Below are 23,400 nucleotides of genomic sequence, written 5' to 3'. Positions count from 1 at the left end.
GGATGCAGCCAGGGGTGCCAATCCCCCGTTATCTGGAAAGCCACCATGGTTGAAATCCAACTGACGAAGATCGAAGTCAAGATGAAACTGCAGAATCGGGAAATGACCCTGTAGCAGGATTCAAATGCTGTGTAAGATGCCAATGTGCAAGAAAGAGCAGGAAGGCGCCGAGAGGCTCCAGATGTTGACAACCCAATGCAGCTAGCGCGTTCCCACCCCACACAGCGGGATTTGCCGGCCGAACTTTTTCCAATGCCCGAGTGCAAAGGTGCCCCAAAAAGAACGACCCGCCTAACAATAACCCACACGTTGATGCCATCTCCGTCGCCGCCATGAGCTTCAGCGTGCCGTCGAGGCGGCTCCTCCGGGGCGGTAAGCAATGCCCACCTTCCCTCTCCCGGCCACCTTCACAATACCCAACGACACAGACCAACTAACCCCCCACCCCCTCCCTAACAGCCCCGGCCCTCGCAGCCTCACAGACGACGACGACGACGACGACGACGACGACGATGACGACCTCCCTCCTCCCCGCCCTCCAATCCCTCACCCTCTCCCCCAACACCAACACCCCCACCTCCGCCCGCGGCATCCACACAACCCCCGCCAAGCAATGGTTCTGGAACCGCGAAAAGAAAGACGAAACCCCCATCGAACGCCAGCTCGGCGGCACGCAAGCCGCGCGACAAAACCTGATGGCCCAACTCCAGAAACCGCTCGACGGCCCGGCCATCTTCGAAGACGAAGTCGGCCCCGCCGCCAACCAAGCCAGCGACCAAGCCAGCCACCCGCGCCTGGGGAACACGGGCGCCTCGCTCGCGCGAGAACACCTCGCGCGCAGCGCGGACCCGGACCCGCGGGCGCGCATCCGCTGGGAGCGCAAGATGGTGATCCGGCAGGTGCACCACCAGACGGACCCGTTCAGCCGAGAGCCGCGGGCGGCGCGGATCGCGCGCACGGAGCGGCAGCTGACGAGCAAGAGCCCCAACATGGCGACGAGCACCAAGAAGCTGGTGCACCTGGCGCGGCAGATCCGCGGCAAGACGGTGGCCGACGCCCTGGTGCAGATGCGCTTCAGCAAGAAGAAGTACGCCCAGGAGGTGCGGCTGCATCTGGAGGAGTCGCGCGACCTGGCCGTGGTGGAGCGCGGGATGGGGTTGGGCAAGAAGAAGAAGGGAGACAGCGATAACGCCGCCGGCAGCACTAGCAACAGCAGCAGCAGCGAGGTCGTCGAGATTCAGGACAAGGATGGCAAGTGGATCAAGGTTGATGACCCGACGCGCATGTACGTGGCCGAGGCGTGGGTGAACCGTGGTTCGTTGCGGGGCAAGTTGCCTGAATACCGGGCTCGTGGAAGGATGAACATCTTGAAGCTGCGTTCGGCTAGTAAGTTTTCTGTCGGGTATTCCAGCTACGCCCTTGGCCGTTCTCTGACAGTTATATTCCAGGCATTTCGGTCGTCCTCAAGGAGGAAAAGACTCGGATTCGCGAGGCCGCCGAACGCGAGGCCAAGAAGCTCCGCCAAGGTCCCTGGGTGCATCTCCCCAACCGCCCGGTTAGTGCTCAGCGGCAGTGGTATTCGTGGTAGATGGCTTGCTAGCGGCTGGGTCGGAGTTGTGAACGATGTATTATCCAATAGATGGTGGGCAACATCATTGTCAGTCACATCACACCACCGCCAATCTCACGGCTTGTATCAATATTAGCGGAACAAAGGCGAGTGGCCTGGGCTAGCAAGTTTCTCTGCTCGTTGCGGCAAGAAATATGTACAAATAAAACAAATGTGGTGGGCAGCCGCGCGGCCCGCCAACTCGACACGAATGAAGTTGCAATTCCGTCCCCGACACCTGACGCCAAAATCGACAAGCCAGGACCCGATGGCCGCGTCCGAATACCTTTCAGACGCGTCAGCCCAGCGAATCCGTTGTAGAAGCACGACACCCATCCCAGTCCCGTTGTGGCCATGCCGAACCCTGCTAAAACAGCAACCCTTCAAAAACCAGATCCCCGAATTTGCTCCTGGCGCAAGCATCCCGTCTCTAATTTGACCGCCTCTTCGACATAGCAGCCCAGCTCTAGTTGCATCTTCTGCTTCGTTTTCTCACACATGGCGGCCCTCGGCTATTCCCTCTTCATTTTCTTAGATTGAGACACCCCTACGTCCTACGCCAGAGGCCCCTGCCGGTCCGAAATCTCGAGCAGTGCCCAACTAGACCATCTGCCGTGGTTCCTCCCGCGGAAGCATGTCCTCATACCGCCGGCTCTTCATCTCCAAGTCACTTGATCCAATGTCGTAGTCCGAGTTGTTGTTGTGCGTATAAGCGTGCTCATCGCTGGGCATGGGCTGCGAGATCTTGAAGCGGTCCATCTGGGTGGGAGCCTGTCTAGCCCGCCGCTTGCGTAAAAAGATGCAGGCCGCCACGGCGAGGAGAGCGAGAACAGCAGCGGTGACACCAATACCAATGCCGATCTTAGCGGCTTCGGTGATTCCGGCCGGGCTCGCGTCTTCGGAACTACTGGAAGTTGCTGCCGCGCCGGCGGCCGAGGTAGATGCGGAGCTAGTAACGACCTTGGTCGGAACAGGTGTGGCATTCGTCGACGAGGCGGAGTCTGTGGATTCTACAGGTGATGTTGTCGACGATTCTGAGGCTTCGGACGTCGTCGAGGTCTCGGGCTACCCAGAATGTAAGACATTTGTATCCTCGAAACAAGAACAATCACACTCACGTTCGAAGTTGTGGATTCCGCGGGTGCTTCAGTTGGCGCCTCGGTTGTCGACGGGGCTGGCTCTTGGGTGGTCGTCTCAGAAGTCGGCGCTGGGGCGCCAGGGGGCAATGTGGCCGCTGGTATGAACCGTCAGTTGATGTTCCTTTCTTGGCACTCGACCAGCAAACGTACTCGCACACATGGCCGAAACTGCGTTCGTGACGACCACATCATACTCAGGGGGGCAGCTGGATTTCGCGCAGTCACGCATATCGAAATACCAATTCTGAACACCACACAGACAGTTGAAATCCATGGCCGCACAGGCGAATGAGCCCGCCCTGTTCAACGCATCGGTGTAACATTGTTGCTACCGGGGTGTTAGCGCTACCATTGTTATGACGGAGGCCAGTTTCGACGCCGGCAACAGATCCGGGGTTTGGGGCCTACTCCGCATCCGTCCAGGTTCTCGGGGGATTGGGCCCTGGCGAAAGCCGCCAGCGACAGCATCGTCAATGCCCGGACGCCCTTCATGGTGGAGATGTTGCGCTGGTGATAGAATGTGTAGTGATGATGTGTGGATTTTTTGTGAACGTAAACGTAAACGGGAGTCAAGGCCGGGCAAGGCACGGTGGTTGTTGAAGTCGTTGTGAACGCAAAAGGCAGTCGCGAAGAGAGTGGTCGCAGGCTGTGGAGTGGACCTGAAGGTCGGTCGTGGAAAAAAAAAAAAAGGAAACTAATGAGCGTGGTGGGTTGCAGTCGAGAACAAAGTCAGGCACGAAGAGGGACCGCAAGCCCAGGGAGAAATGGAACAGAAAGAAAATTGAAGGCGCCCCGTGAGGAGAATTCCAACCTGAAAGTCGGTTGCCAGTGTGTGCAGTTGAAGGCAAGAAGGCGGGAGCTCCTCCCTGGGGCGTGCCAGAGGTTTAACTGCCCAGGGAAGGTGCGGCAGCCCAATCATCAATCCGGGGAAAGGGCAGGGGCTCCATCGTTCTGTGCCCACTCGAGCCACTCATTCCACCCCCTGCAGTCTCTGGTGGAGACGAGGAGGAAGGTGTTCCTGTTCGAGTTTCTCTGTTATGCTCCTTGCCTTTTGGGATCTTCTTCCCCTTGTTGAGGACTCGTCTCTTCTTCGCCCTATTCTTCCACTTATCTTGGCTCGCAACGGGCATGAGGATGAGGGGCTGAACCTCATATGTCATATGCATGGGAGGTATTTCTGGATGTTGGACTTCGAACCCCTGCCTCCGCCACCATCAAATATTTGGGCATGTTTCGCTCTGAGACACAGCACGTCATTGGCATCGCAAGCTCCCGTGCCAGCGTTGTACAAAACCAGTGGCAGGACGTTGTTGCGGAATAACTACTTTTAGCTCTCCTTCGAGAGACACACTCAACGGGCTCGGCAGGACCGGTGTCGTCTTGATCGCTCAGCTCCCGGTGTGACGGTCCCGATATAGACATGCGGGGCGGGGTGACGACGCCGCATCTGCAATTGGCGCGTGGCACGGTTCGCTTCCAAGCCGATATCCCGTCAGCTCGGGATTTGGAAATCATAGCTCAAGCCGAGCTTATTTATTATGTCCACAGTAGCCCGGATTTGAAAGGGTGCCAAATCCTGGTGGTCCTCGAGATATTGTTTCGAAGGCGGTGGCAATTGGTTCATCTCAAGTCGAGCGAGCATTGACTCAAAGTTCTGTTCCTGCATTAACCCGTCCGAACCGCTCCCCTTGGGGGCTTTCGCAAAAGATCCCCACAGGGGTCCAGCACGAATCGAAATTTAGCTGCGCAGGGGTAAGCGAGTCGGAGTCTGCGAGGTTGACTTTTCAGGCCAACTCGCAAGGCCCCCGTGCCCCTCAGACTGGGCAGAAATATCTCGCAAAAGGACAACTGCCGCCGAGGCACGCCAGACGCTTCAAGACTCTGACATCACCCACCAACAACAACTCGATAGTGCTGTGCCGAGCTTGCATCGTTCCAGAAACACAACGAAGCGCCCGCGAACGTGCATGGAGCCCCGCATTTAAGCGGTTTCAGCAGTCCATATTTGGATTGGTGGGGCAAGGAGCTCCCGCTCAATCAGCGGCCTTTCCCTCAACATGGTTGAATGTTGGGGCCGGATTTTCGAAACCTGCATTTCGAAGGGTCGGCTTATTGGTTAGCACACCAAAAATTGACAGAAACTGGCTTGCAAGAATCGCAGGATCGGGTCTCCGCGACTGGCGACCCAGTTCTGAGACCTCAGCAAAAAGTGAAGCCCAACCCCACCACTGAATGAATAACTTGCCGATCGCCGTTTTGTTGGTTGGCAAGTTGGTTGGTTTCAGCACGCGCTTCGTTGTGAACGAGAGAGCTTTTTGACGGAAGCACGAATTAGCGCGCGGGCCCGGCGCAGTAGCTGCCGGCGGCGAGACATTGTGGACTTCTCCACGGTTTGGGCTCTCTGTCAATCCAAGTCATATGCTGGCATGGTCAGGCTTTCACTTCCTGTGCCTGGAAAGAGATTGCTCTTCATGCGTTCCAAGTTGCTGGAGCGGGGTGCATGTGTGGCCTGGCGATCACATTGGGAAGATCGGCCTCTTGCAAGATGATCGTCCGTCATGTGATAGCTATGTAACCTGGGTATCACATAGGCAACGAAAGAAACTCATCGCACATAGCAAACCTCCCTATCGTGTTGAAAAGACGCCATCTACACACTACCCCCCTAGGCACTGAATCATATGGCCGGTCTAACATCGTTCTGTGTTCATGCTGTCAACGGCCGTCCGAAAGGTATTTACAGGGGTGCTGTCTGTCTCTGAATACAACCGTGACGGGTAGGCCAGCTGAACCCATCCGTCATACCAATATTGCCCATTCCCACATGTAACTCTTCTCCTAGCTCAAACCCAATGCTCTCGAAGCCGGCCAAGCTCAGGCCGTTAAGAATGCACGCTAGTAGTGATTGTGAAGTGTTCACCTCCTGGCCCATCCAACGACGAGTTCCCTTAACGGAACCATAATTAGCCCGCCTTTATGGTTGTTAACTACCGCCTTTTCCGAGAGTTTGAAGGCTGGCTGCTTTAGCCCGCCTCTTTCTGAGAGTAGTGTTTCCAGTTGGCAACCTAATCGGATGAATTCTGAATTCAGCATGTTGGCCATCGTGGTGACGCCCTCTTTGAGAGTTACTCCAGGCTTAGGTGGTCAGTTGACCTCGCAGTTCGTTACTTGACTCCCTTACAAATAGCCTCGAAACAGTAGCGCCCGGTTCACATTTCCTTGACCTCTCCAACCACCGCCAGCATCCTGCACCTTGACTCAACCTACGCCCACTCCCCAACATGCCAGCCACCTCCTCAAAGCTTGGCGTTTTTTTCGCTACTGCAAAAGAAGATAGCTGCAAGATCAACTCCAGAGCCTGTACCGGCTGCCGCCCTCGAATCGATGCCTGCCGAACTGCGATGCCAGATTCTTTCCCACGTAGAAGACCTAGACGACCTGATGGCGCTTGTGACCGCATCGCCCGTCTTCTATCAGCAGTACCTACTCGACTGAAAGGCACTGGTTACCCGGACAATTATACCAACGCTCGGTGATCTGCTGGTAGACGCGTGCGCCGTACACACGTCCGACTTGCTCTACCAGGAGTCCTCCGGGCATCATCAATTACGGGATATCAGAGTCATGGACTTTATCATCAATTACATTGTTTTACGGGGTAAAACGCCCGAGATAATAAAGGGAGGTGCACAGAGGAGGCCCTACTAGATATGGCGAGCTTTTATCGCTCCGTGGCTCAACCTCTGGTTCTCAAATTTGCTACCCTCCTACGCCAGGCTCTCGGCCCCCGTTTCGTATTGGTAACCCATCACAGATGGAAAAGAAGCGCATCTTACGGGCTATTTACCGCTTCCAGCTTCACTGTAATATCTTTGGCGAGGACCCTTGGGGGTATCACGGAGCTGTGATGTCCTGGACTGTCACGGAATGACCCCGAGGCGGCCAGGGCGGCCACAGCCGACAGCGCAGGACGCCGGCAGCCAATCGCTTTTAAGGACCAATAAGAACTGGATTATCACTAGTTGTCAGTGATAATGGACGATTATCACTGGTTGTCAGTGATAATGGACGATTATCACTAGTTGTCAGTGATAATGGGCGATTATCACTAGTTGTCAGTGATAATGGGCGATTATCACCAACAGAGTGGTGATACTAGATAGTATATAGTCACTCGTACTGGAGAGCTCTGGGAGTTCTCCAGTTAGCAATCACAACTACAGTTCGCTACAAGCTCGAAAGCCTACTGTTGAGACAAGTCCTTGTTGTGCACCCTTTGGCTGCACCGAACCTAAGCACCCTTGAAAGATTACCTTCGACCGAAGCCGAACCCTAACAGGACCGGGTCCAGAAGTAGGTTCGTCACATGGACGGAGCAACTCTCTGAGTTTTTCGGCATTTTTGGAGCCCGGGAGATCCAAGAGATTATCTGCATATACACGCTTATAGGGAGCAAGTACGAGGAGCTCTTTGCCGCCGTCCGATGGGGCGGAGATGATGGCGGCTTTCCGGCTCTCAACCTTGGTGAAGAATGTGAGTTACTCTCGATCAACCAACCCTCCCCGTGATTTGCGGAAACCCAAAAAGTCCGGCAAACTGACAGGAACTTGACAGTAAGTCGCGCGCGGTCACGGAATGGCACTGTTTCGAGGGGCTTGCGCCTTTTCTACACAATCCTCACAACTCAAAAACACGACCCTCTCATCCGACGGATGCAGGAGTATGCCAGGCGAAACCCCAGATGTGATCTTGGGCTCTCCAGGGCCCCTTTCGGAACGTTTCAGGGCCAGGGCTCACAGAGAAAGTCTTACATTTCTGGGCAATACAGTCAGTATGTCGCCGCTTGCCTGGTGCATAAGGTGGAGAGCGTGGCACTCGTATGACTATTCCGTTACGGACAGTTGGGGAGGATTCTAGCATACCTAGGTACCCAGGTGCCAATGAATGAAACGCCATGGATTACCCCTTTTAACGAAGTCAACCTGGCCCTGAAGTACCACAACGGATTGAAAGCGCGTCCCTGGAATGGAAATGCAATATAGGTACCTAATATTTACTAAATACACCGAGACATTCAACAACCAATTACCCAGAATCTCTTTCCCATCCCCGTCTCCCAACCATAACCCACCTCCCTTACTATCCTAACCGCCCAGCCTACAACCCCGACTTGTGCAAAAAGTCAAACGAGGCCTTGTACCCAGCCGTCGCGTTGATCGAAAGCGTCAAGCCATGTCCCGTCCCCGGCTGGACATGCACATCCAGATCCGTCGCCCCCGGATACACCTGCTTGATCACATCCAGATCATACGCCCCGTTACAATCCCCGCCACAAATACCATAGTCATTCTCCCCCACCACCATCTGGAACGGCGCCTTGAACTTGGCACCCTCCTGCCCAAACCCGGTCGTCAACGACTGAAACTCGCTCACCGTCACCGTCTGGCGGATCTTCCACGCATAGTCCAACAACTCGGGCTCAAACGACCCCTTCCGCAGAAAGTTCAGCTGCACATTTCCCTTGGTCGCGGACACCATATATCCCGAGCCACGATCCCCAAACAACACCGGATCGTTCTCGCGCGCAAACTCAAACCCCCACGTCGCGACGTTGAGCCCGGGCAGCGGGATGTTGGGGACCAAGAACCCCGTAGCAACGAGACCGTCGCTGTCGGTGGGGTAGTTGGTGACCAGGCCGACGGAGACGAGCGAGCCGAGGGAGTGGCCGACGTGCACAATCTTGGCGGGTGTGTATTTGGTGAGGCGGGCGTCGGTGGTGCAGCCGCTGAGCTTTTTGGAGGCGCTGACCAGCGTTCCGGAGCGGGCGAGCTGGGTCAGTTGGCGCAGGATCTCGATTTGTACGTTGATCTGCACGGTGTCGTAGGCGTTGGGCTTGGAGGAGTGGCCCGTTCCGAGACGGTCGTAGGTGAAGATGGAGTAGCCCTCGGCGACTGCGGCTTCGACGTAGGAGTATTCCTTGGGCTTGATCTCGGCGTCCCAGTATCTGGTGTTCTGTTAGTTAGACCCTTGGGTATCTCGGGTGTGTGGGTGCCGGCTAACCTCTTGTCAAAGCCGCCACCGTGAGTGGCGATCTGTAGGATTTCAAGCCTGGCGGCGCCCTTGGGAGGGACACAGAGCTGGCCATTGATCTTGAAAGTCTCTTTGATAGGGATCCGACCCATCATGCTCTCGGTGTTGTTGGGTGACGTCCTGGTCGTCTGATACCTGACCCAATCCACGGCATCAATGCTGCTGTCAACCCGCGGTTGCAGCCACTTGATTGCGGTGGTGTCAACGCTGACTGGGACCTCGATTTGAATGCATGATCGTTGGTTGGCGGTTGTCGGCGATGCTCCTCCTTTCTTGATGGCTAGAGCCGCGACCACGAATGCGATCAAAATGGATGCCATGGTGCTCACAATGGTTGGGAATGTCTGTTGTGGGAGTTGGATGGCTGGTGATATCAAACTGAGTTCGTCTTTCCCCTGAAGCCCCAGGGAATGGTCCCTTTATACACGTCTGAACATTTGCACTGCCTTCTCTCTGCTCGCCGTCATCTTCCCGGTTGCCCGTCCCCGTGCTGTTTATCTCCGGTCACAATAGGCGAATGCCTAGGAGGCTGATTACATTTTTACGAGTCATTCTTGAGATGTGGTTGAGAATAAAAGGACTCAGGGGGGAATACGCACTGATACGCAATAATACGCACCAAACATCCCCGTAATACGCACCCACGGGATGCACTGCCTTGAATGCGCCGAGCTCGATTGGAACGGAATCAAATCTGCCATGCAGCCTCACACGTGGTTATGCCAAGGAAATTACTTTTAGAATATTACCAGTCTGTGGGTAAAACACGCAGGTAAGCGCGTATTCTTTTCGGCAATGGTTGTCTGACAAATATCTGTGTATTTCATCGTATCGGAGCTATAAAGCATGGCCGCCCCCATGAATCCTACCTACCTTAGTATCCGTCTTTGCTGAATCTCAAGAGAACAATTTGCAGGTTCACAAACCCCAAAGGAGGGATCTTTCTTCAAATAACTCAAAAACAGCTACTGCCTCCCTAGTTTACCGTTTTGGTTTCCTTGCAGAGTGCGCAATATAGAAGCAGAGTGATGAATTCGTCATGGTTGGATTGGTCACCCGAAGCCATTTGTCAGTGCGATTCTATCCATTTGTCAGTAACAGCCAGTCGTCACCAAAACCGTTTGTCATCGGGGAGGAGGCAGTAAAATGTGCTTCGGGGCCGGAGCATACCTACCTATATAAGCTCTTACCGCCTGTCATGCCCTTTAGCAGAATGAGCCTCGAGAAAACCAATCTCGACACTTGCCTACATTCACTAAGCTGAGTCCCCAATAACCTACTACTACACAAAAACTACACACCCTCCAGTCAACAGTTCCCTACTTCCGTACAACGCCAAAGAACGATACCCGTCATGACCAGACTAAACGGAAAGACCGCCGTAATCACCGGGGGCGCTACTGGAATCGGTCTCGCCGCAGCAAAGCGCTTCACTGAAGAGGGCGCCTTTGTCTTCATCTTTGGCCGCCGCCAGGAAGCCCTCGACGCCGCTGTGGCCGACCTTGGCCCCAACGCCCGGGCAGTGAAGGGTTCAGTCTCCAATTTAGCCGACCTCGACCGGCTCTACGCGGCAGTGAAGTCGGAGCGCGGGACCCTAGACATCGTCTTTGCCAATGCTGGGACGGGAAGCCCGCTTCCGCTAGGCCAGATCACCACCGAGCACGTCGACGAGATCTTCGACACGAACGTGAAGGGCTCGATCTTCACAGTCCAGAAAGCGCTCCCGCTTATGGGCAAGGGCGGCTCGATCATCCTCACCGGATCAAGCTCCGGTACCACAGGGTTCCCGGCGTTCAGCGCCTACGCCGCGAGCAAGGCGGCAGTGCGCAACCTCGCGCGGACCTGGGCGGAGGACCTGAAGGGCACCGGCATCCGCGTCAACGTCTTGTCTCCCGGGCCGACGGCGACCGAGCTCGCGGTGGAAGCGCTGGGCGAGGAAGGCATGAAGGCGGTCGCCGAGCTCAATCCGCTCAGGCGCATGGCTGATACGGCGGAGATTGGAGCGGTGGCGGCGTTTCTCGCGTCGCAAGACAGTAGTTTCATGACTGGGAGCGAGGTCGCTGTTGACGGTGGCATTGCGCAAACTTGACGTGCTCCGCTCGCGTATGGGTCTAGTGAATATTTGTCTCGTCCTTGTTGGGGATGTTGTTACACCGCTCGGAAAGATCCATCATACTAAGCAATGTAGCCTGTGAAACCTGGGAGTTATTGTTTGTTAGAAGTCACAAGAATTTAAAGTTCCCTTCATAATTAGCCTTTATCTCATCTTCTTTCTCGATTGGCCCGGTCGGAAATGCGAACGTCGCTCTAAAGCTTACTTTAACCTCGGACTCATATCATCTTGGCAAGCTACCTACCTCATGTTGTCTAGGACCTAGAGACGACAAACCTGATTTCGATACAGCGATGTAGCAGTCACGCCATGTCATAATCTTGACTCCTGTGGTAATTCGCCTTTTGAGGCCTCCAGATCTATGTTCAATCAGGTATGATGATCGGCAAAGACCACTGTAGCGATATGCCACATATATTTGGCATTGACACGCAAGCGAGTAGAATAGGTAGTTAGACTTCGATGACTTCTAGCATTCCTTCGCCTACATAGAGTTCCTCAATCGGCATCCCACAAGATCCTTCCACCCGTACCCGTCATGCTTGGGTTCCGATAAACTATCAACCACATTAGCACTTGAAAAACACAAAAGGGACCAAGCCAAGACACAAGGAACTCACATCTTCCGAGACAGGGGACCAAGAGATTTGGGGTGACCGATTTAGCAGGATCCGCAGTCGTAGGAGCCGCAGATGCCGCCCTCGCAGGGGTCCTGGCAGTGGCAGCGGCCGTTGAAGCAGCTGGCGTTGGCCGGGCACCGGCGTGCGTGGAGCTCGCCCTGGGCCTCGACGTCGGCGCTGCCCGCGGCCGGTGCGGCGAGTGCCGACAGGGGGAGGAGGGCGGTGAGGAAGACGGAGATGAGCTGGAACTTCATTTTGGATGAGGAGTTCGAGGAGATGCGGGTAAGATTTGTTAGGCTGTTGTTGTGGGTGGACTTGGTGGTGTTGGGTTCTGAAACTCTGGTCTGTCTCCTAAAGAACTCGGGGGCTATCAGGTTAAATAGTCCACGCCGGCACAACTGAGAGGCCGACAGCGGATGTGGCGTGTAACCTTGACTAGACGAGTGAAGGAGAGACACAAGCGGGTCTTGACGCATCGGGCCTTGTTGGGGAACTGCAGAGGAGGATCAACCCAATTGCAGCTCAACAGCGCGAGAGAGGGTTGTAGGGAAGGAATGGGATGTACACGGTAGGATTCAACGCCCCAGATCCCCCATTCTAACGCTGTGATCGAACTTCCGGAAGTGCCTCTCTGAACCCAAGTAGGTAAGCTAACTCATACCCAGCGGACTAGCTCGGCCGCTTGGCAAATGTTGTGATCCTTGAGAACTATGTTGTTAGCGAAGGGAATCTGATTTGCTAAACCTATCGTTACTAAGAAATTAGGATTCAGCCGTCGGCTATTGCGGAGGATTTCAAGATTCGGTATGCGGGCTGTTGGCCGGGAATACCAACGTTTCTAATCATGCCGCAATGCCCTAGCTAGCATCACGGTGACTCGGGTACATATTTGGGTTTCTTAATCGCAACCAGCGGCCTGCCGGGGTCGGCCTCGGGCCAATATTGGAGTCCGCGCCGGCATCTTTCTCACCACAAGATCCACTCTACGAAGTAGAGTTTCCTCATAATCACAACTACCGTACTCTTATCCTGTCAAACCCCCTGGACACAGAAATACCAAAGAGCAGGCCCGCACTGCCGCGCACTCGCAACTCTTGGGTATTACTAATTAGGTATGCACTTCGTACATGCCGCAAGGGATGCGGGTTGATGCTCAGGGGGTGGATTGTTTTCTCAGTGGTGTACTGCGTCCCGATTGAAGGAGCTTGATCATGCCCCAATGGCCCCTACGACAAGAACACCCGGTTAGTTAACCCAAGGAAGGGCCGAAAACCCCCCATTAGCACTCAAGGAATCCTGAGTAGAGGCTATCCAAATGCGTATTATCCCCCGCATGAGGTGCGTCTCTCTCCCGTCTCTTCTCGAACAACTGAACCCCAGTCTTCCCAATCCATCGATTGCTCCCACCTCGTGCCACACAATCTGGCTAAAGAGTTTACTGCCGCTCTCCTTGACCAACTTGCCCCTACCAAGACCAATCGGGTGGCAAACTTACGGCTGGACGCCGTCCATCTATGTACCTCGATGCCTTTCTATCTTCCCCTGGAGAGTGATGGAGCTCTTGGTCGCGTCGCACGCATTGGATGAGGTCTTCAGGGGCCTCTGAGCAATCATTTTGCAATCCACATACGGGTGTCTGATGAATTTGAACCTCGGCTACTTACTACTACGTATCAACTAACAAATGAACGGCCTTATTCAAGCCGAGCGAGCTGTAGTTTTAGGACCAAACTGCCCACGGAATGTTCCTCCTCCAAAATTAGAGAGCCCTCGCTCGGGTTCTCTTGTGCTTTCTCGGGCCAGCCTCTGGGCGCGGCCACAAACATGTCTTGCTGAGAAGCCACCAGTCGATCAAGCCCAATCTTATCTGGGTCAGCCAAAACACGGTACCGCATGTGGACGTCGTCCGTAGGCACCAGGCCGGCCTTTTTGCGTAAGCGCTGAATGCGGTTGATCATCTCCCGGGCTACTCCTTCATCCACCAGTTCAGGGTGTGGAGCAGCGTCGAGCAAAACGATCATGTCATCCGCGAAGGCGGGTTCCCATTGGGGACCATCCGCTTTCGCCGTGTCGTTTCCAATCCCGAACGATGGTCAGGTCGTTCTCTGCCAACTCTATACCTGCAACGGTAATCCTTTTCTCGCCCTGGTACTGCCTGAGCTGTGGCTGGGTAAGGCTTGGAAGGGCCCCGCGAACAAGCTCAACATCTCTTTTCAGCTTCTTGCCCAGAGTCGGCCAGTCCACCCTCGCTTCGAGGAGAATGTCGTATCTCTCCTCTTCGTCAGTCAAAATAATGTCACGGATATTGAGTTCTTCCTGAACATATACTTTGAGAGAATCGATGTCGGCCAAGGGCTGGCGGTCGGCGATCACCACAAGCGACAACAGCGGCGTCTTGAGCGCCAAATTGCGCCGTTCCCTGGCCAACCTCCCTAACTGGATTACCTTTTGCATCGCCGAGACCTGTCGTTCGATGACCTCGTCGAACAGCGCCTCCTGGACGGTCGGGAAGGGGAGAAAATGCACACTTCTTGCGTCTTCAAACTGAGCCGTGACCACGCTCAGCTGTGGTCGGAGGAGCTGATAGATGTGCTCGGTGATGAAGGGCGCAAACGGAGCAAGGGCGCGCATGAGGGTGAACAGAACCTGCAGCAGCGTGTTTAGGGCGGCCGTGGTATCGTCGAGGCCGAGCCCCACAACGCCTTTAAGACGTTTGCGGTTGAAGCGAATGTACCAGTTGGTTAGGTTGTTGATCACTTGCAACAGCCGTCGCACTACCGTGTACAAGCAATAACCTGGCAACTTTGTTCGACGCCAGGCTGGATAGGTACCTCTGCCTGGCCCAACAATCAACAAGGGGTCACCTACCTCGCATTTCTTCTTCCATGAAGCGAAGCAGACTCTGACAATCGGGAAGGATCCACCGGTCCATGACATTCTGCGGCCCTCCATTGTCCCACACGGCGCGCACCGCAAAGTCCTGACCTGTCGTCTTCTTGTATAGGAGGGTTTGTTCGTGGAAGAAACGATAACTGTTCCAGAGAGGCAACAGGACACGAGAAACGACTTCCTTGATCCCAGACTCGTTGAACCGGATGTATTCTCCCTTGACGACTGGAGAGTTGATGAGATATAGCCTCAATGCGTCGGACCCATATTCGTCGATGATAATGGTGGGATCAGGGTAGTTTCTGAGGCTCTTGGACATTTTCTTTTGATCCTGGGCGAGAACAAGGCCGTTCACGATAACGTTTCGAAAGGGAGATTTGCCGAATAGCTTGTTTCCAAGAATGGTCAGGATGTAGAACCAGCCACGAGTCTGATCAAGGCCCTCTGCGATGAAATCCGCTGGAAACAGGCCCTCTGCAAACTCATCCTTATTCTCAAAGGGGAAGTGATTTGAAGCGTATGGCATGCTCCCTGATTCGAACCTGTTCCAGAGTTAGTGCGGTATTAACAAGGGACAAGGGGAGGACAAACCAGCAGTCAAAAACTTCATCCACTCGACGTAAACACCTTTCCCACGTTTTGAAGGAATGGTGATCCCATCGACCTTGTCCCGGTGGATGTCGTCCAGCGGCCCTTCAAAGCCGCTCAGTTCCTTTAGTCCCTCAACGTTGCCCACGCAGACGATCTCTTCGTAGTCATCACTGACCCAGAGAGGAATCGGCGTCCGCCAATAACGGTTTCTGGAAACATTCCAATCATGGGCGTTTGAAACCCAGTTGGCAAAGCGCTTCTCTTTGACAAATGGCGGGACCCACGTAGTTTCCTCCATGTTATTCAACGTATCTGGAATGGAGTTTGTGACTTTGATACCTAAACCACGAAGAGACGGCACGCCGGATCAGCTGCGTATTTGGCCTCCAACAGAACTTGTCAACGTGGGAAACGTGGCTTTCAACGATTAGACTGCCAGTCGACCTCAAGTCTCTGAGGATAAATTTGTCGGCTGCTTTGACATGCTGCCCAACATACGCCGAAACCTCTGCAGTGAAGCAACCCTCATCATCGACAGGGTAAGGCGGTAAGCGGCTGGGTGTGGTGAAGCCAGCAGACACCGCCGCATCATAACCAAGGTTCTTGGCCGAATGCTGGCGCCTGGTGCACGAGGCCGGTCCCTTGGTCCGCCTCGACGTAATCTGCAGCAATCGCCTGAAAGCAATCCGAAAAGGTAGCAGTGAAGTAGTCGAACAGAGGCTTATACTTCCACCCAACCATGGACTTGCCAGTCAGCCTGCCGAGGACCCGGTATTTCGTTCTCTTCGGATCTTTGTAGAGCATGGACAGGCCGCATTGCAGCATAATGTACCGGCGGCCGGTTGCCTCGTCGAGAATTTCGAGATATGTGAAGTCGGGGTGGACAGCAATGAACAGATTTGAAGGGAGTGTCCAAGGAGTGGTGGTGTAGATAAGGAGCGAGGCGTCCTCCTTGCCTTCGACGCCTAGGATAGGAAAGGACACCATGATGGCAGGATCTCGAGTCGTCTTCTCGTTCTGCCTCGATTCCATATGGCTAAGCGGCGTGCAGAGGGCGGTAGAGTAGGGCATGATCCGGTAGGCTCGGTAAACTTGCCCGTCGTCGAAGAGCTTCTTGAACGCCCACCAGCAGGACTCCATGAATTTGAGATCCATCGACTACTTAGGGGTCAGTATTTCTAAGCGAAACATAACGGTACCAGACACCATCATACCTTGTAATCATTGTCAAAATCAACCCACCTCCCTAAGCGTTCGATGGCATGTCTCCATTCGGCCGCATACCTCATAACGATGGCCCGACACTCATCGTTATATTTTTCGATTCCATCTGAATAACGGCGTCACGCCCAGAGATGCGAAATTTTTTGTCAATCTCGTGTTCGATGGGAAGCCCGTGGGTATCCCAACCAAAGCGGCGAGTGACATGGTACCCTTTCATAGACCAGTACCGCGGAATGATGTCCTTGATGGTAGAGGTGAGGAGGTGCCCATAGTGCGGTAATCCTGGAAAGGTGGTAGTTAGAGAGGGATGGGCTGCTGGGGTTTCACATTTGCGGTGGATCGGGGATCAATGTACCTGTCGCTATTATAGACACTATCAGCACGTTCCGTTCAATTTGCTGTAGCGGCTTGACGGTATCATTAGAGAAACTACATACCAAACGGCGGACCATCATAAAAGGTGAACCTTGGCCGGTCTTGCGAAAGTCGAAACTGTGTTTGGAAAGCATCGATCTCTCTCCAATACTGAATGGTTTCCTCCTCAGTCGCGGCAAAATTGATGCTCATCTTGATGCGTTATTTGGAAATGAAAAGCGGTGACAAAGGTCTACTGAAATGATCAGGGATGAGTGAAGACAGGCAGTGCAGCGAAGCAAATTGGAGAATGGTTGAGGTACTGTCCCCTGTGTGACTCACGCAAGAAGAAAATGTAAGCATAAAAGGTGGCGTTGCCGAGGGCAGTGACCGGTTGGGGGCCGTTGGCTGAGCTGAGGCTGCTGGGCCCTCCTATAACATGTAACATTGAATAAGTCTACCAACGAGTGTAGATAGGTATCTGGGTATTATTCGTTTGCCAATAATCTGCTTCTGAACTGATACTATTAACAGTCCCATTTCCATTCCCTCGTAATTTTAATACCAGGCGAAGATTTCGCTCGTGGAGTGGCCGTGTTAATCTGGTGTTGTTCAGGGGCGAGAATGGGCAGAGTTACACGAGGAGGGGTACTCGTACCACCCTTTGAAACAACAAACGCCACCGTGGTTGTTGAGGTACCCAGGCACTGTAGGGGCTAGACTTGTGATGAAACAAAATAGGGACAAAGAGCACAGAGGAGGTGGCCGAATATGGAACTCTTCCAAACAGACCGAAGCAATTTTACTCACCCTCTCTCTCGCCCGCTGTTCTCCTGTACCTGAACTTTACAGTCCTCAATATGAAGCTCTTGGAACCTCCAGATTTTGACTTATACCTAAGGGGAAACTTTCTCTTCAGGTTAGAGTCATGAATCATATCTACGTGGAAAGCCTACGAAGTTGTGGTGTTTGCTTTACTACCCCCGTATTCAGATCTATTGAAACCCCATTCTGGCAGGCGTTGTCGTCTATTTATACCCACGCCTTAGAGCAAGGTTCCGTTGAGGGCAAAGCAAACAACAACTGCTGCACTGGTGGCTTTCAGATTTGCGCAGAAAAACCCTATGAACATTCCGCTTGTGGCCAATGTCGTTGAGCGAGTTAATTGAAGACAGAGACAGATGAGGGTGTGAATAGACGGCTGGCGGCCCGAGTCACACGTTACGCCGATCATTCCCCCTCTTTCAACATCAACATCAAAGGCTGTGATCCGAGACCGGCTTTTGTTTTGTGGGCTATAAGTATCGATGCTTTTACGTCGTCGACAGGCTCTTTCTTCTTCAGCCACCAGCATCCCTCAGCCCCAAGGCCGTTACACACCCAGTCTCTATCAGATCTCCCCAACCGGAAACCACCGCTCGTTCAACATGAAGCTCGCCGCTATCACCACCGCCCTCTTGTCCATGGGTGTACGCCCTCATCCCTACCCCCAGCCTGAAGCAGGTCAGCAGGACTAACACGCAGTACCAAACCCAGGCCCTCGCCGCCCCCAGCCCCACCGCCCAAGAATTCCAATTCAGCGACCTCCAATGGACGGTCGAGACCTCGCCCGGCCACACCATCACCTTCAACGGCACCATCGAAGCCCTCACCGCCCAGCTCCAACAGCAGCAGCAAGCCGAAACCACCGCCACCACCACCACCAAGACCGTAGAGATCACAAACACGGCCCCTGACGCAGACACGGTCACGGACGAGGCCTCTACCGTCACGCGGCGCACCGTCGACTTCAGCGGCGGCAACTTCTTCTGCGGCGGGCCGTGGCCCTACGCCTACATGGCCGCCTACTGGGAAGGGCTGGACTACCTGCGTAGCATCATGGGCCAGGTGCGCGTGCCGCCGGGGCCGAGGATGTGCAGCCGGGTCAGCTGCTCGTATGACGCCGCGGTGTGGATTTGTAATGATGTGAGTCTTTTTTGGGAGGATTCTTTTTTCCGGTGTTTTCTTGGGGGGTCGGGTGGTGTGTGGTTGTTTGTTGACTACGGCTAACGCGCAGTGTGGCATTACAGAGGACCGATGAACTCCATCTTAATGCGTTTGCTGATATCGCTGATGGTGTCAGCTACATCATCAGCCGGTGTGCGACCAACGCCTGGGGCGCGAGACAGGTGGCTGGGCAGGTGTTCCATCCTGACCACTGGAATGTCATTGTTCGTCGCGATGATTGCTAGATTATGGGAAGAGCAAGGGAAAGCATTCGAATGGATCCATTGGGGGTGGTGTAGTGTAGTGGGTAGATGGGACTGGCGGTATCCTTCCTCCTCATGTCTTCGTTTCTGTTAATTTGTAAGTTACCTATTAAACCAAAAAATGGCTGTAAGCATGCCGTTTGCGTTGTTAGGTGGGAATGAGATGCCAGAAGAGTCAGAAGAGAGGAGGGAGGCATGATGGACTCAGACTTGGTCTGCACCAATGTTGAATTTGATGAATAAATACTAGGGCGCCTGTTAGGTAGGCGAACTACTCTACAAATGGCTGTTTCCGCTGTACGCATCTTTCGGAAGTGCATTGAAAGTTTAGGGAGTTTTCCTGCTTCGTGAGCCCTTGCATTGGGCGGTTTCGAAGTTCGGATTACATAATACAGCCCACATCGCCAGTGCCATGAGATCACGTGCAGCTAAGCTCGAACATCAGGCCATGCTTGGAAGCTCCAATTCGAAGCCGAAAGCCGAATGTCGTCAAACACCGCAACGAACGATTGCCGACAGCCCACGCGAACCTCTCCGCTCACCGCGCACGCACCAAACCAACACCGAAAAAATGGCCGTCAAGCCCATCACCGGCGTATGTGTTTTCCCCAGGCCTCGGTCCGCCCAATGACCGTCAATCGCCGCTGCCCCGCTTACCCGAGGGGAAAGTTGTGAGAATAAAAGCTGACAAGTTGGTTGGTCTTAGATGCTCCGCCGGGGCCTCATCACCGATCTCGGAATTGCCCTCGGTGAGTTCCCTCGAAATGATCCCCGAACCACGGTCGCATCTAGGCCACAGTTCTGGAGGGATGACTAACCATCGACAGGTCTCGGGCTCGTCTTTGGCAACGCCTTCTGGTACTGCGACCCATAAACCCAAACCCCGACCGCCCATGATGTCGATATCTAATTCTGTCCTAGGTACGGCTACCACGTGCCGCGGAGAGACGCCCGCGACAACTTCTACAAGAAGCTGGAGGAGCAGCGCGCCGCGAAGCTAGGAGCTTAAGGGTTTCGAGCAGGATGATTGGGCAGGGACGAATAGACGACACGACGAGAAGATGGATTCTGGCTGTGCAGTGAAGGCCTGGGAGCGTGGGGATTGCTTGTGTATCATACGGATAGACAGGGCCGGCAATTGAGTCAGTGGGCAGATCCATGTCCATTTCCTTGCGTCGATGTGTATCACGGTCCAACATACAGGACGGCATCATTTGGAAACTGCAGGGAAAAGCGAAAGAGTTATGTTTCAGCCAGATCGATTGCTCTTTGTGGCAGCTTGCGATGCAGTAGCCAAGATGTGTGCGGCGTGCCCCTCTTGCAGACCCTCTGTCGGGGTAGTGGCCGCCGCCGTTCCTTCCCAAGCCGTCGTTTCTGCCGTAAAGCTGCCTTTTTTGTCCTGGCATCTAAAACTCTGCATCAGCACACCAATTCCACGACACCAGAATAAAGATCTGTTTGACCCGCACGGGGCTTGCCGCCAATCCGAGGGGAGCCAAGAATTGCACCTACCGGCGAAACCACCGCTGCACCGGCCAGCACTGCACCGGACTGTCAACTAATTCGGGATGCCGCACGATGCACTCGTATTGCACAAGGCTGAATAGCTCGCAATCTTGTGCCAGATTAATCCGACGGCCATCTTCTGTTTTTCTGACTTTGCCATCGGCATCGATTTGAGCGACGGCCGACAGGTGCCGGGCTGGGAAATTGGGGCAGGGCGGCGCCATCGGAACAGCGGGGTGCAACGGCTACCGAAAGCAGACGATGCGAGGCACGACCGCCGCAGGTGTCGGTGCTCGCGTGCTCGGAGAGATTGAAGAGACGACCCTGGACGAGGTACGTGGCTGGTGGGCTGGCGGCGATGGAGATTTTAGTTTGATCGCGATGGAAGGTTAAAAGATTGGATGGATGAAATCCCGACTTGATAAAATTCCTGACGTGCTCCCGATTCAGGTCCTTGCTTCCCTTCGGTCGAGTCTGTTACAAGGCCCCAACACCAACGATAACAAGGCTGGAAATATACCCACATCGATTGTACGGCCGCCGATATTTCCAATTGATCCTCTCAATGACCTCGTCAATCGCCATTTTCGAGCGACTCAGTCGGTGCCGCTGGCACTGACCGGCCGCCCTCATGAGCTGATCTACGTCCTAGTGGCCACCCTAATCGCACCACCTTACGAAAAGACAGTGGCTATTGTCGATTTTGAAGGACGCTTCGACCCCTTGCGGCTTCTCGCAACACCCATTGAAGGGGCCGCCGCTACGGGTTCCATGATCCTCGAGCCGAAACCCAAGACGGCCGTTCAGCGTTCTGACTTAGACCATGTCCACGTACTACGCGCTGCACGAGGAAACTTTACGCACATCGCCGACTGTGTCGGCTCCATTGAGGAGTATATGCTCTATGGGTCACACCGGAGCCGCGGCCGGGAATGGTGGGGCACGATTGTCATCGGCGGTGGGCTGAATCCCTCGGGCAGTGCGTCCGTTGCGGCCTCCGCCAAGGTCGCCGTCACGGCCGACTGGAAGGGCTGGTTACGGGTTGACCGGGCGGAGGTGTCCACATTCTGGGATATGAGCGCCGAGGAAGCACTGGTTGATCGGGAGAAACGGCAAGCGGCGGTGGAGGCTGCCGGCTGGCTGGCGACTTCCCCATGGGGAGGCTTCTCGATCTGCAAAAGAGATATGGGCCGTTGATGGGTAATTTTTGGGGATGAGAAAAGAGATGGTTCCACCGCTGACCCCTCTCATTGCATCCCTGATTTGTTCTTCAAAACGTCCAAGGACCAGCCTGGAAGGACAGAAGGCGGAGAACCTCGGGTATTGATCAAGATCGGGCAGGTCGACCTGCTCTCGACATCGCACATCACGGCCTTCCAACATCGGCCGCGGTCGTAGGGCCGGCTAACCACCATCCCGCCCCTCCTAATCCCCATCCTTATCACGCCAATTTCCTTCTCGTTCATGCATAGATCGCGGGGAAGTAGACTGGGCACTGGAGCCTCGGCCGATCTGTTTCGGAGGTGGAGAGCACCATCCATACTCCAAAGCATACGGAGAACGAAAACCGCCCTTTCGTGATCCCGTCCTCGTTTGGCACCACATGAAGCCGTGACGACGCCAAGTTGCTGCATAAACAAAACGTCGGGGTAACAACGTACGGCGAGGGGTGGCATTTTGGTTAGCCCACACGCCGGCCGACACGCATGTACACGCTTTCTCTTGACATTCAGGCCGGCGTGTCTGCCCGTCCCCGATCCGGCGCGCCATGACGAGAACTCGATGCCGGTCGTCAGAATTGCCGCGTCGCTGCCTTGGTTCTTCTTTCTCTTTTCTGCGACTCACAGGAGGCAACGTTTCACTGACTGAACCCTTGACAAAGCTGGCGTCTCACAACATGGATCGACATATTGCCCGTACAGGCAACGGTCTGACATGACGGACGGGCACAGACGGGACACCCCAAGAGTGCTATTCCTGGAGGCCTCGGACCATCATTTCACATGGGATGGCCTGACAATGATCCACTGTGCCCACAGCACTGTCGATAGTTCAGAATGTGTCCCGTCTGTCCGTGAGAATTGATTGGCAGCCCTCCAATGGCAGCTTGCAGTCCCTGCATGCGGTGCCTCGCAGCTTGGCAGAATGGACACGGTGCCGACCGGGGACCCGACACGGAAGAGGCCGGCACGGAATAGGACGGGCCAAGATCTTCGGCCAACAAGCTTGGTCTCCGCCTGTTGTCCGGCAGGCAAAAGGGGGCCTCCTCAGAGCTTCTCGTTGGTGACCGCTGGTGACGCCCCCGTCGGGGATACTTCACAGTGTTTCTCACGCTACCGGGTCCCACTCCGCCCAACAGCTCATTCACTGGCGTAGCCCCATTGACGTCATGGGATCGACAGTGCAGCCGACGCGGCGACTTGGCGCCCAAACCGCCGCCGTGTTTTCCGGGCGTTCGCTTCACAGTATGGACGTATGCAGGACCCTGGAAGCGCGGCATTTACACTGTGTTTCACCGTGGAAAGTGCCCAAGCAACAAGGTGAGATCTGTTCCTGGCAGGCCAAAACCAGAAAACTCTTCCCTTCGCGGTTATTGGTGCCAGTTTGTTGACGACGGGCAGTAACAGGAAACACCAAGACCACGTTCGAGCGCCCAATTCGCCGTCGTTCCTGATCTTCACCCGCACCTCCTTCTCAGGATATCAGAGTTTCGCCTCATAATGTCGGAACCATGGGAGCGTCGATAGCGTCCACTGGAGCCCCACGCACCCTCGCTGTGCGCGGTTAATGGTACGGTGAGCACCAAAGGAGCCGCCCGCTGCCGCCTTCCATTCTTCTTTGGTGCCTTCGATGGCTCACTCGCCGCTTTTCCCGCCGCCTTATCCGACTTGGCTCGCACTGTCCACCCCCCCTTCCTCAGCAGCCCGACTCACCGCTGCCATACCGTGCACACCACCTTCACTCACCACCCACATGCTTGGACCCTGGACCCTAACTGAGCCTTTGATACCCCGCG

General features: G+C 54.7%; 9 protein-coding genes across 9 annotated transcripts; 5 read left to right on the top strand and 4 right to left on the bottom strand.

Moving 5' to 3' along the window:
- Positions 1-332: 332 nt before the first annotated feature.
- Positions 333-1,588, top strand: CHGG_08419 (uncharacterized protein; the record flags this gene model as incomplete). The annotated part of the gene is made up of 3 exons (XM_001226345.1): positions 333-372; positions 460-1,386; positions 1,449-1,588. 3 exons carry the CDS (start codon positions 333-335, stop codon positions 1,586-1,588), a joined length of 1,107 nt encoding a protein of 368 aa, XP_001226346.1.
- A 621-nt stretch (positions 1,589-2,209) lies between these two features.
- CHGG_08418 (uncharacterized protein) lies at positions 2,210-3,240 on the bottom strand (the record flags this gene model as incomplete). Its single annotated transcript, XM_001226344.1, has 4 exons — positions 2,210-2,674; positions 2,728-2,843; positions 2,899-3,076; positions 3,157-3,240. The coding sequence occupies 4 exons, from the start codon at positions 3,238-3,240 to the stop codon at positions 2,210-2,212; spliced, it is 843 nt and encodes a 280-aa protein (XP_001226345.1).
- Positions 3,241-7,905: 4,665 nt separating this feature from the next.
- CHGG_08417 (uncharacterized protein) lies at positions 7,906-9,158 on the bottom strand (the record flags this gene model as incomplete). Its single annotated transcript, XM_001226343.1, has 2 exons — positions 7,906-8,752; positions 8,809-9,158. 2 exons carry the CDS (start codon positions 9,156-9,158, stop codon positions 7,906-7,908), a joined length of 1,197 nt encoding a protein of 398 aa, XP_001226344.1.
- Positions 9,159-10,192: 1,034 nt separating this feature from the next.
- CHGG_08416 (uncharacterized protein) lies at positions 10,193-10,927 on the top strand (the record flags this gene model as incomplete). Its single annotated transcript, XM_001226342.1, has 1 exon — positions 10,193-10,927. One exon carries the CDS (start codon positions 10,193-10,195, stop codon positions 10,925-10,927), a length of 735 nt encoding a protein of 244 aa, XP_001226343.1.
- A 685-nt stretch (positions 10,928-11,612) lies between these two features.
- CHGG_08415 (uncharacterized protein) lies at positions 11,613-11,825 on the bottom strand (the record flags this gene model as incomplete). The annotated part of the gene is made up of 1 exon (XM_001226341.1): positions 11,613-11,825. One exon carries the CDS (start codon positions 11,823-11,825, stop codon positions 11,613-11,615), a length of 213 nt encoding a protein of 70 aa, XP_001226342.1.
- Positions 11,826-13,265: 1,440 nt separating this feature from the next.
- Positions 13,266-16,842, bottom strand: CHGG_08414 (uncharacterized protein; the record flags this gene model as incomplete). The annotated part of the gene is made up of 9 exons (XM_001226340.1): positions 13,266-13,543; positions 13,692-14,345; positions 14,440-14,991; positions 15,052-15,260; positions 15,550-15,726; positions 15,779-16,209; positions 16,266-16,381; positions 16,462-16,557; positions 16,713-16,842. The coding sequence occupies 9 exons, from the start codon at positions 16,840-16,842 to the stop codon at positions 13,266-13,268; spliced, it is 2,643 nt and encodes an 880-aa protein (XP_001226341.1).
- A 1,214-nt stretch (positions 16,843-18,056) lies between these two features.
- On the top strand, positions 18,057-18,860 carry CHGG_08413 (uncharacterized protein; the record flags this gene model as incomplete). The annotated part of the gene is made up of 3 exons (XM_001226339.1): positions 18,057-18,098; positions 18,166-18,594; positions 18,699-18,860. 3 exons carry the CDS (start codon positions 18,057-18,059, stop codon positions 18,858-18,860), a joined length of 633 nt encoding a protein of 210 aa, XP_001226340.1.
- A 589-nt stretch (positions 18,861-19,449) lies between these two features.
- On the top strand, positions 19,450-19,887 carry CHGG_08412 (uncharacterized protein; the record flags this gene model as incomplete). The annotated part of the gene is made up of 4 exons (XM_001226338.1): positions 19,450-19,473; positions 19,585-19,627; positions 19,706-19,736; positions 19,800-19,887. The coding sequence occupies 4 exons, from the start codon at positions 19,450-19,452 to the stop codon at positions 19,885-19,887; spliced, it is 186 nt and encodes a 61-aa protein (XP_001226339.1).
- A 758-nt stretch (positions 19,888-20,645) lies between these two features.
- CHGG_08411 (uncharacterized protein) lies at positions 20,646-21,581 on the top strand (the record flags this gene model as incomplete). Its single annotated transcript, XM_001226337.1, has 2 exons — positions 20,646-20,717; positions 20,835-21,581. The coding sequence occupies 2 exons, from the start codon at positions 20,646-20,648 to the stop codon at positions 21,579-21,581; spliced, it is 819 nt and encodes a 272-aa protein (XP_001226338.1).
- Between the last annotated feature and the right edge of the window lie 1,819 nt (positions 21,582-23,400).

This window comes from Chaetomium globosum, genomic scaffold, assembly GCF_000143365.1.
Source record: "Chaetomium globosum CBS 148.51 scaffold_6 genomic scaffold, whole genome shotgun sequence".
NCBI classification, from domain to species: Eukaryota; Fungi; Ascomycota; class Sordariomycetes; order Sordariales; family Chaetomiaceae; genus Chaetomium; species Chaetomium globosum.
This window is presented reverse-complemented; position numbering and strand designations above follow the sequence as displayed.